The sequence below is a fragment of the Dama dama genome, chromosome 33 (genome assembly GCF_033118175.1).
Source record: "Dama dama isolate Ldn47 chromosome 33, ASM3311817v1, whole genome shotgun sequence".
In the NCBI taxonomy this organism is placed as follows: domain Eukaryota; kingdom Metazoa; phylum Chordata; class Mammalia; order Artiodactyla; family Cervidae; genus Dama; species Dama dama.
In genome coordinates, this window is record NC_083713.1 from 26,763,599 (window position 1) to 26,775,675 (window position 12,077).

The 12,077-nt window shown below is 43.7% G+C and overlaps 1 protein-coding gene across 6 annotated transcripts in view; it reads right to left on the reverse strand.

Annotated features, from left to right (window-relative positions):
- RAPGEF4 (Rap guanine nucleotide exchange factor 4) overlaps positions 1-12,077 on the reverse strand; it is a 318,295-nt gene that overhangs the window by 81,823 nt on the left and 224,395 nt on the right. For all 6 annotated transcript variants that reach the window (XM_061135069.1, XM_061135068.1, XM_061135067.1 and 3 more), the window contains 2 exons: positions 9,190-9,311; positions 7,482-7,665 (listed from right to left, as the gene is read on the reverse strand). In XM_061135069.1, coding sequence (XP_060991052.1) covers positions 7,482-7,665; positions 9,190-9,311 — 306 coding nt within the window. The remainder of the gene's footprint in view (positions 1-7,481; positions 7,666-9,189; positions 9,312-12,077) is intronic.

The window sequence follows — 12,077 nt, forward strand, 5'->3', positions numbered from 1 at the left end:
CTCGGCCCAACTCTCCAGCCACATTCACCCACATGCCTGCGCTTGGGGGCACCCCTTCGGTTCCTTACTGGAACTTTCTTGACATTTTTCTGGCCCCACCTACCCTTGCACCCCTGCGAGGCTAGGAATTCTTTCTTTGTTCTAGGAAGAAGGGCACTTCTTATTTTCTGCTGTGGTTAAAAAGAAAGGTTTTGAGAATCAACCTAAACACCCAACAACGACAAACTGATTGCACTAAGGAGTATCCAAAGGATAGACTACTATGCACCAATTAAAAATCCCACCTTTAAAAAGTATTTATGGTTAAGGGAGAATGCCATCCTATATTATTAAGTGTAAAAAGTGAGGAACTGAAAAATAATCAAGGGATAGGTACCAAAATGTTAATGATAATAATCTCTGGAAGATGTGGTTGGCAGGTGTTATTTATTCTTCTTTGACTCTTTTTAGTACTTTTCCAAATTTTCTATGCAATGAATAGATCAACTTGAACAGTAAAAAGTCATAAAAATCTTGAGGCAATCTAATAATGATGCCTAAACCGTAAACTGCAGCTATATCCATCTTTTTCTCTTCCAAATCTGGATCCTAATAGCATCAACCCAAAGGCTGGTTCTTGGGCATGTAAACATGAGGAACAAGGAGTAAACTGCTTTCATAGGGGAAAGGCAAATTTAAACTCTAGAAACGGCCCACTTAATGCACTCATTTCTTCTGGTAAATTCCACAAGCTTACACTTAGGGCACAGCCATCATTTCAGGAAAAACAAAGGCAAAGTTCATCATGCAGTGAAGGAAAAGACTCCACAGTGAATTTTTTTATTTCCTAAAGATCAGTTCTTTTAGTCATGCTTCTGTTTTCATTTGATTTGCATCTAAGGATGGACTTTTTTTTACTCTGAAGATTCTCTTGGCATATCCCAAGAAATCACAAACCTAAGCACTAATGGTTTTAGGCTTGCTAATCTGGGTTCCACTGAAGAAACAAATTTTCCAATAACTATATCACACCCTCCAAAAATAGCCTGGACAGGTAAAGACTATTAAAACAGGCTCTGCTAATGAGAAAACACACAACCTCTCGCGTGCCCTCTAGAGCACGTGTGTGGAACAGCAGGTGGTGGCTGTCTAAACAACTCTTCCTTCTGGTATTTTCTCATATCACTTGATTATCTTAAATTGTTTCCTTTCAATATTATGCCCCACAGTATATGTTAGAAAATATTACTCAAGCACATGAAATGAATGAACTTAAGATTATGAGTTTCTGACCATTTGGTAGACTCCAGAACCTGCCAGCAATTCAAATATACAAGATAATATATATAAATATATATATTTGTATATATTTCCTGGTGATTGCAGCCATGAAATTAAAAGATGCTTGCTCCTTGGAAGAAAAGCTATGACAAACCTAGGCAGCATATTATAAATCAGAGACATTACTCTGCCAACAAAGGTCCATATAGACAAAGCTACAGTTTTCCCAGTAGTCATGTATGGATGTGAGAGTTGGATCATAAAGAAGGCTGAATGCTGAAGAATTGATGTTTTTGAACTGTGGTGTTGGAGAAGACTCTTGAGAGTCCCTTGGACTGCAAGGAGAAAAAAACCAGTAAATCATAAAGGAAATAAATCCTGAATATTCACTGGAAGGACTGATGTTGAAGCTGAAGCACCAATACTTTGGTCACCTGATATGAAGAGCCAACCCATTAGAAAAGACCCCAGTGCTGGGAAAGATTGAAGGTAGGAGGAGAAGGAGATGACAGAGGACAAGACAGTATGGCATCACTGACTCAATGAACATGGGTTTGGGCAAGCTCCAGGAGATGGTGAAGGACAGGGAAGCCTGGTGTGCTGCAGTCAGTGGGGTTGCAAAGAGTCAGACACAACTGAGCGACTGAACAACAACAAATATAAATTTATGTGGGCTTCCCCAGTGGCTCAGCAGTAAAGAATCTGCCTGCAATGCAGGAGACTAAGAGACACAGGTTTGATCCCGGGGTTGGGAAGATTCCTTGGAGGAGGGCATGGCAACCCACTCTAGTATTCTTGCCTGGAGAATCCCATGGACAGAGGAGCCTGGCAGGCCACAGTCCCTAGGGATGGCAAAGAGTTGGACATGACTGAAGTGACTGACTACACATAAATTTATATATAATTTATAAAATATATATAGAATTCAAATATATATACATATATATAATTTCATTTTCCACCCTTCTGCTCAGGCCCAATTGACAAGCTTCTAGGCTTCTAGGGAATTTCAAAATTTCAGACAGACCTAGAATTAGATTCGGGAAATGGCATCTACTTCATTTCCCTCCTGCCCTTAGGCTGTTTTCTGATAGTTTCTAAACAGTGGAGAACTAGGTCTCACTTTACTCCGAAGAGGATGTTGGGAGCCTTGTATCACAAGCACCTTCTTTGTCTCCTTGAAACCTCTTTTTGTCCAGCTGGCCTCAAGCTTATAACATTCTGTTTATCTGCTCACCCCACATCTCCTTGCCCACAGTCCCTCTCCAAAGTACTTGCACAAAGGTAGCCAGAATGTATGTTTCTGCTGGTAAGGGTCTCTACTGTATCTATTTGCTGTAGGGTAACCTCTTGTTTTTAGACTTGAAAACAAAGCAAAATCACAACAATAAGCTCCAGAAGCTCATTTTAGGTTTGTTGGCCCTGTCTGGAAGCTGCAACAACAGCGCCATCAAACTGTCACTGTTGTTCAGCACTTGCCCCCAAAAGCCACCCAGGTCTGCACCTGTGAGGCCTGGTGGGCATTGTGAGTCACTCTGCCTGCCACCACATAAAAAGCTAATTTCTCATTCAGAATATATGTTTTTCTTTTCAATACCAATAGCAACAAGAGTGTGCCAAAAAATTTCCCCTGAAGCTCTATTCTATTTTTTAAACTACAGAACATTCTTTCATAGTTTGACAGTTAAAATGCCGCAGTTAATGTAATAAACAGAGAATTTTTCTAAGTAGCCTGTCAAAACAAGTGACACTTTTTTTTTTTTTTTGCTAGCGAGTCTCAGATTCAGAACAATAGGAAGTACCTTTCAAAGCAACATCTTCATTATACAATCAAATTCTCAAAGTAATCTTCTCATCAAAGAATATTGTGTTATTTCTTTCCCAGTAATTATCAGAGTTCTGCAACCTCCCTGGCAGTGGTGACTATTGTAAAATGCAGCTGTGCTGAGTTGCAATATTGGGGGCTCCCGCCCTGGTCAATAGGGAGCCAATGCAGCTCATGCCTCCACATTTCCTAGTGACTTGGCAGTTGGGGCAGTCAAAAGTCAACATTTCCAGGACCAGTGAATATACTGTCAAGTTCCCAGGACCCAGGGCTCAGCGGCTCTCTGCAAGGACAGCAGAGACACCAGTAATTCTTGATGAACTCAGCTTCTTTTCTTTCCACTTAAAGTATAGTAGAAGTTCCAAAGGTTATTATCTGATTAAAAATAGTGTGTGTGTGTGTGTATGTGTGTGTGTGTGTGTGTGTAGAGTCAGAAGTCTGTCTCATAAAATTAGATTCCTTCTTTTTCACTCTTCCATCTCTTAGGGACAATCATTCACATAGAAATAAAAGCTAAGAGTACTGAGTCACAAGAAGAACTAGCAGTTTAATTCCAATGTTTGAAGTTTTATAAAGCCTGAAAAGACGGGACAATCCTAAGGGCACCCAAAATGATGTATCTTGGGTTACTGGTGAAATCTGTAATCTACAGCCAGAGACGGGCTGGAAAAGTCCAAACTTCGTAATGTAACTTTCTCTGAAGGATCTCTGGGTTAGTGCTGTATGGAAGGAAAAGAAATACAGGCTACTCTTTCTAAGGGAGACTCATGAAATCAGCTCTCAGGCTCTTGCAAGGGTGAATCAAGCAATTAGCATGAATATCCCTAGCATGCTGTATTCCTTCCACACAGCCGGCGCTCAATGTGGCATCCAAATCTAATTTGGGAGTGCCTAACCCCCACCAGGTGGCGCTAATGGTAAAGACCCCTGCCTGCCAATACTGGAGACAGAAGAAACATGGGTTTGATCCCTGGGTCAGGAAGATCCATTGGCGAAGTGTAGGGCAACCTACTCCAGTATTCTTGTCTGGAGAATCCCATGGATAGAGGAGCCTGGGGGCTACAGTCCATGGGGTCGCAGAGTCAGACACAACTGAAGCGACTTAACATGCACATTCCACTGGATTACAAACTCTCCAAAGGCAGGAGCCATTTCACTACTTTCAAAAAACCTCTTTGGCAGATGCTCAAAAATGTATGTGAATTGAATGGCATTTCTGTCTTCCCTGAAGCAAATGAGAGCTGAGGGAACATCAGAGCTGGGGCTTTACGTTCATTTGTTCATTCAATCACTCAGCAAAGGTTTGCTGACAGTCTGCTTGGTGTAAGGCACAGAGCTTGGGATGTGCCCTTTTCTAACTTCCACATCAAGTTCAGTTTCCCTCTTCAGATTATTTTCTATCGATATACACTACATTTGCCTTTGTAGCATGCAATGCAGCTGTTATTAAATGATTATTTGCATAACTAGTTGTTCATGGTCTGGCTCCTGCCCTAGACAGAAAGCTTCAGGCTGGGGGTGCAACCCTCTAACAGTTTAATGCTGCAGCCTTTGCAACTAACATAGTATCTAGGACAAAATAGATGTTCAATAAATATTGGCTAAATGATTAAATGAATGAAGTAAAGTGAGTTATGCCTTCACCTTTAAGAAACTCAGTTTACAATTATGTTTCTCAACAGAGGCTTTTTGTGCAGGGCAGCTTATTTCGTAGCGTTCTAGGTAGTGGGGTGTGTTCAACATCCCTAGGTCCTGCCACTGCCCAGCAAATGCCAGCAGTGTGGCCATCAAAACCCCCTCCCACAATTTCTGGTGCCTGCCCCTTGGGGCTGGCCTGCATCTGTTTGAGAACCATGGTGTGACATGGGCTTGAATGCAGGTGGCAGCAAGAAGGGACAGAGCCAGGACATGAAGAGGCGGTAAACAAGGGACAGTGAGACACGGAGCATAGGGAAGAGGGGAGAGACGCGGTCTAAGAGGCAAGAACACAGTTTAGAGTGAGGGCCGTCATCTGAGTTCCCCAAATCCAGGGGACTCTCCCGGCTCTCCACCCCCGTCCCCACTGCCCCCCGTCATGGTCCTCCAGGGCTCAGAGAACGTAAATTGCTCGGCAGGTTTCTTGAGCACAACTCATGATGAGATCAGTGAAGCTCTGGCTTTTCTGTTTGGTAATTTTGGATTTTCCAGCAAAATTTTTGTTTGAATAAAGGGTTTTGAAGCTAAAGGAACTGAGAACCATGGTTGTGGAGTTAAGGATGATGATGCTAACTGAATAGAGAGAAGGCCTCTGAAACACATGGTATGGGATTAAGAGAAAGTTGTGGCAAAAAAATGAGCTATGCTGAAGAGCCTCCTTGCAGCTCAGAGTAAGGGCAAGGGAAAGGGAAGAGTCCTGGGGAAAGGGAAGAAGGGTGCAGTGAGAGGCTGCTGGGAGGTGGGGCCCACACCAGGAAGCTGGTCTGAGGGACACGGGAGATGTGCTAAAGTGCAATGCTTCTGTTGAGACCCACTGATAAATGGAGGTTGGCCAAGTCAGTGACTCAGAGTTGACACCCACAGCTGGCTGGCACCAGTTGCCGGGTGGAGTGGGATTTCATTTCCAGCAGAAAAACATAAGCCCTGTGTGCAGTGGTTGCAGGACCATATGCCAAGTCACCCTTTAGTGAGAAGGTTTCCCTGAGGCTAGAGCTGAGGCACATGCTTCTTCGTATGCCCCACAGGGATAGTGGAGTGCCCCAAACAGCTGAGCCCCAAAGAACTGATGCTTTTGAACTGCGGTGTTGGAAAAGACTCTTGAGAGTCCCTTGGACTGCAAGGAGATCCAACCAGTCCATCCTAAAGGAAGTCAACCCTGAATATTCATTGGAAGGACTGATGCTGAAGCCCTAATACTTTGGCCACATGATGCGTAGAACTGACTCATTGGAAAAGACCCTGATGCTGGGAAAGATTGAAGGCAGGAGGAAAAGGGGATGACAGAGGATGAGATGGTTGGATGGCATCACTGACTTGATGGACCCAAGTTTGAGCAAGCTCCAGAAGTTGGTGATGGACAGGGAAGCCTGGTATGCTACAGCTCATAGGGTCACAAAGAGTCAGACATGACTGAGCAACTGAACTGACTGACTGAAACAGAGGAAGGGCTCAACAGAGTCTTTCTGGATTGATCTGATTAAACACTTGAGGGTCCTCAACATTAGTGAGCAGGTTGCTACTGATGGTCAGGTAGGTTTAAACTAAGCTGGATGGGAGGGAGCACCTCACTGGACGAATGGAGGCCCTGAAGAGTTAACAAAGCAGTGGTGTCCTCTTGTGTCTTTAAGATGAAAACCCTGATTCTAAAAGATTCATACACCCCTGTGTTCATTGCAGCACTATTTACAATAGCCAAGACATGGAGGCAACCTAAATGCCCATCAACAGATAAATGGATAAAGAGGTGGTACATATATATTGATACAATGGACTATTACTCAGCCATAAAAAGAATGAAATAATGCCATTTGCAGCAACATAGATGGACCTAGAGGTTTTCATACTAAGCAAAGTAAGGCGGGCAAAGACAAATGTTATATGGCGTCACTTGTATGTTGAATCTAAAAAGTAATACAAATGAATCTATATATAAAACAGAAAGACTCACAGACATAGAAAGCAAACTTATGATTACCAAAGGGGAAAGGGAGGGGAGAGGATAAATGAGGAGTTTGGGATTAATAGATGGAAACTGCTATACATAAAATAGATAAACAACAAGAATTAACTATATAGCACAGGGAACTATAGCCAATATCTTGCAACAACCTATAATGAAAATAATCTGAAAAAATATATAGAACTGAATCACTTTGTTGTATGCCAGAAACTAACACAATATTATAAACCAAGTGTACTTCACTTTTTATTTTTTTGTACTTCACTTTTTAAAAAAGAATGTGTCTTCAAGCTAAGGAGAGAAGGCTCTGCATGGGGCAAAAGCATGTGCTGAATGAATGAATGTGGCATAGGAGAACCGGCATGAAGCCTACAGTCCTGACTCCTCTGTCCTACTGCATTAGAGAGGAGGGGGCGGCCACAGTCTGGCACAGAGGCAGAGCAGTTTCTGTTTGTCATGGACCAAAGGTTGTTTAATACGTGGACTCTGTCTTGACATCCTGAGCCAATTGCTAAAAGTCTCTAGAGTTTTAACTCATGCAATGAGGGAAATGGAACTATCTGGCTCAAACATAGAAGAAAATGACAGGAGGCAAACCCTGCTGCATCGCCCCTTTGTAATCTCTCCTTTGGCACTGGGTGAAGTCAGGCCAGGACTTTAGAAGTCAGCCTCATTTCCCTGCGCGCAGGTGCAAGCCTCGCACAGGGTGGCCCCAACGAGCAGCTAAGGGCTCTCACTCACGGTTTGCGAAGGACCATCCTCATGTGGGCGTCCGGGCCCATCTGCGACAGCAGCAGCAAGGTGTCCTGCAGCTCTTCATCACACTCCTTCTTCTCCTCCTCTGTAGGCAAAGGGGCGTCTTCGTGCTCATCATCCAGAAATCGATAAAATAAATATTTGTCTTGGAAGTGATGTTCCTGATCCACTACGGGAAACATGGGGGCAAGCGTCAGCTGTGGGCACCTCTGCCTCACAGCCCGTTTACCAGAAACGAATGGATGGTGTCCAATGAATGAATGGCAAGACAGCCAAGTGGCAGCAAGGCGTTGGGACTCCTCACCCTTTTCCCGAGGCCTCGCCCAGGGTGGCGCAGCTGGAAGACGGGACCTCCCGGCGGCAGTCATGTACCTCACAGCTCTCTCTGACCCGCCCATCTCCTGAGCTGCCCTGGGACTCTCCTATGAGAACCTGCCAGCTTCCCTGAGATGAGCCCTCTGACCAGTGAAATTGCCTTGATGACATTTTCTAGCGTGTGGGTTATACATCCCAAAGAGGAAAATGGCCAACTGCCAGATCGTGCTCTATAGTGGTTTTGTCAAAGCACAGACTTAAAAAATCCCTGACTTTATCAGCAACAGAATTGATTTTTTTCCTTTTTATATGTGCTGTTTATAACCATGTCTTGTCTGCACTTTAAAAATTAAAGTAAAATTGTCTGAGCAAAGCTGACAAGACCAACCATCTAGGTCATATACCCCTAGTATCTAACAATAATTTCCTTCTAGTTTAAGTTTTAAAGAGTTTTTTTTTTTTTTTTATTAAATCATATTCCCTTTAAACCAGAAGATTTAGATCTCTGAAAGACAAAGTCATGAACTTGGTTTGTAATCTGTCATCTATGTGTCTTAAAGTTTTAAGCCCCTTTTCAGAGGGGAGCATCAACACTGTCCAAAGATAAGGAGTGGTAGATCCTTGCTGCTCAAAAATATGAATCAGCATCATCTGGGAGCTTGTTGGAAATGCAGACTCTCTGAATCAGAGTCTGCATTTTAACAAGAGTTCCAGGTGATCTGTATACACCATAAAGTCTGTGAAACACTGGCAAGACCATCATTACATTCCCAGGTATTAAAGGAAAGATTTTAGTAGTTTGTCTGTTTGGAAAAGTGATCTTTAAACAAATGGCATGAGGAGTTAAACCATAGTCCTACTCCTGTCCTGAACAGTTACTCTCCTTAGATATCAGGGGCTACAACCAGAGAGCACGCATGATTTTACATATGGTCATTGTGTGGGTACACAAATTGGCTCTCCCAGAAAACGCAGGTTCTGAATTCATTACTCTCTTTCATGTCATCAGCCTGGCCACACACTTCATTGCTCTCATTTGGCCGCTGCATCAGGATTGTTGTGCGATGCTCAGAGTATAATCACGCTATCAATGAACCGTGAATGCAAACTAATAAACATAATTGGAACTGATGCACTCGGGTTGCAATTTCATTTTCCCTTCATACATTCTCCCAAGTTAGGAAGGTACAATGGTGGAACACTGCAATCAACGGCATCCACGCGCTGCATTTGTATTGCTAAATGAAGACGCCAGCTCTGCGGGTCCCTAAAGAGATCATAATTCTTTCTGGCCCATGTGGGAGTTCAGCCACAACCAACCCAGGGAAACACGCTTAGCATTTCTTGAGGGTTTTCCAGGGACCGCATGTCATCTTACCGTGGTTGAGAACGCTGTCTTCTACCAGGACTTGCCACATGCCCACAGCCTGCATTCGGGAGTGAACACATGGAGTCTGCTGCAGCATCCAGTCCACCAGCTCGGTCCCCACACAGCATTGTCTGAAGAGTGGCGGGACACAAAGGAGGTGAGGTCACCCACTTGCAGATGAAGGATGGGAGATGGCTTCTGAGAGGAGCTCCACCTGAAGGGCCTGGTGCCCTTCTACCCTTTGGCAAACGAAGCACCACATGATATGGCCACAGGTTCTCAAACTATGGTACAAACCAATAAGACAACTCAACTCACAGGCGACCTTCTAGGCAAGGCTGGCTAAACATTGGAAGACCATCATAAGTTGCAGCCCCAGGGAGGCAGAAGGGCTGTGAGGCAAGAAGCGTGATCTGGCAAGTGAATCCCAGGGCCAGAAACTCTTACGTTGGTCCCAGAAAATTTCACGGTCAAATGAAGTATTAGTTTCTCTGCTGTGTCTAACTCTTTCTGACCTTATGAGCTGTACCTTGCCAGGTTTCTCTGACGATGGAATTCTCCAGGGAAGAATACTGGAGTGGGTAGTCATACCCTCCTCCAGGGGATAGTCCCGACCCAGGGATCGAACATGGGTCTCCTGCATTGCAGGCAAATTCTTTACCATCTGAACTACCAGGGAAGTCAAATGAAGGCAAAGCATAATTCTGACTTCTTTCCCCTGAGCTTTGTGAGGAATGAGTTAAGGTTTGTGAAGCCCTAGGAGGTACTCTGTGACAGGTTCTGGATAAGTGCAAAATTATATACCACTTTCTATTTTCAAGTAATACTACTGAGCTTCCTCAGAGGGGTGTTGGGAGAAACAAGCAATTAGTGATGCAAATCTCTTTGAAAAAAAGTTCGATGTAATGAACATTAGCACTTCGACAGAGCCTGTCATCTGAAGAGCTCCAAATGCTTTCTGTACAGGCACATACTCATCACTGTGATGCCCCTCGGGGGTAAGGTGGTCAGGATGGGCAAACTATTAACATGTGCATTAGTTAGGAAACACAGAACCACACACATACACACATGTTAGGAAAGCTTCTGTGGGGAGAGAAGTGTTTGTGGCATGACTATTCAGTGGAGGAAATGGGATGATGTAGTCTGAGGGAGGAACCCTAAGGGACAGAGGAACAAGCAGGGAGTTACAAGCAGCTGGCTGCCTACAGCTGGGTCGAGGTCACTGGTGGCCTCACCTCCTGGGCTGAGGATGCCACTATCTTTGAGGCACTGAGGTTGGTTCCAGCCCAGGGAGTTCCTCTCTAGTTGAACCCGAGGGGATTCCTGGTGCTGGTCCATTCTAGGAAGAGCGTAGCCTGGGAGGAGTCATGAGATCCAGCACCAGGTCTGCTATGTATTAGCTGCATGACTCTGACTATATCGTTTCAAATGTCTGGTTCTTAATTTTTTTCATCTATAAAAGAAAAGAGGAGGAAAAGATGGCCTTGAAGGCCATGTCCGTTTCTAAGATTCTAGGAACTCTGAAATCTATCAGAGATCCTGGGATGTTCTGATTTGGATCTGACCCACCACACAAGGAAGATGTCCTGAGAAGGCTATTAGGTTTCCAGGACTGCTCTGATTACAGACTATTACACATTAGAGCCTCAATGGGCAAAGAGGCACCTAGTTACTCTTTATCCTGAACCAAATATATGATCTGTCGTGTCCCTCTTCTAATTTGAGAATTTATTAACGGGAAAAGTCATGTAAAAGTATAAAAAATCAATTTAATGTGGCCTCTAAGTCAATGATTACTTTTACTAAAAGAGAGCACATGGAACTGAGATGATCCCAGGGCTTTGGAGCCCTGGGACAGGGTATAAGGATCTTGTAGTCAGAACACAGAACAAAGACATACAGTTGTGCCACTTGTAGCTGATGGAATCATGGGTTTCCTCTCTATTAATGATATTTAGTTATTTTAAGATTCACAGCTGACCTCTGGTGTGGTGATCACTGGGGATGACACAGCATCTGGGGAGACTTCGACCCCTAATGCTGCTGTACCGACACAAGTGGGGAGAAGCAGGAGTGGGGGAGGGGATGAAACTGGAACCAAGGTCTGATACCAGGCACTCAAAATGTCCTGCAGGAAAAAGAAATCATGCCTCATGGGTCATTATCAACAGATCATTAATTTGTGTCATAGGGTGTGGAGTAGACTTAACACCTATGTTTCAGGGGTTTAAAATCTTACTACTATGGAGCAAGAAAGAGATTATGGTTTCTGACTTCTAGTTTCCAGTATCTGTCACCAAAGATGACATCTTTAATGGAATTTCCCTAGCGCAAGTCAACACTTGGGAAAGCATAATCACATTTTAAATTAAGGAAAAAAAATTAAAAAGTAAAAGGTCTTTCAGCTGTATGAGACTTTGAGAGTCACTTGATTAGTTAAAGAGGTTGAACTCTCTCCCTGAGGCCACAGACAGGCGTTTTAACCTTTACTTCCCTCAAAATTATAGCAGTGTGTAGGAACTATAGACTTTAAAAAAAAAAAAAAAAAGGATGAACTTCCAGAGTTGAAGGAAAAGGCTTTCAAATGTAATCACCCAAAACGGTAGCTGGTAAATATCCATAAGAGGAGCAATCTGTCCTTAGAGACGGAACATGTCCTAAGAGCAACATGCTACTGATTAAAGTGTTTCTCAAATCCCATCAAATAGAGTTCCAGAATTCTATTAAGAAAAGGCCATTCTAAATGTAGCAAATAGGGCTTTCCATAGTGGTCCAGTGTGGAAGACTCTGTGCTTCCAATGCAGTGGGGGTGGGTTCAATCCCTGGTTGGGGAACTAAGATGCTACATGCCCTGCAGCACTGGCAACAAATTAAAAAAAAATAAATGTAACAAA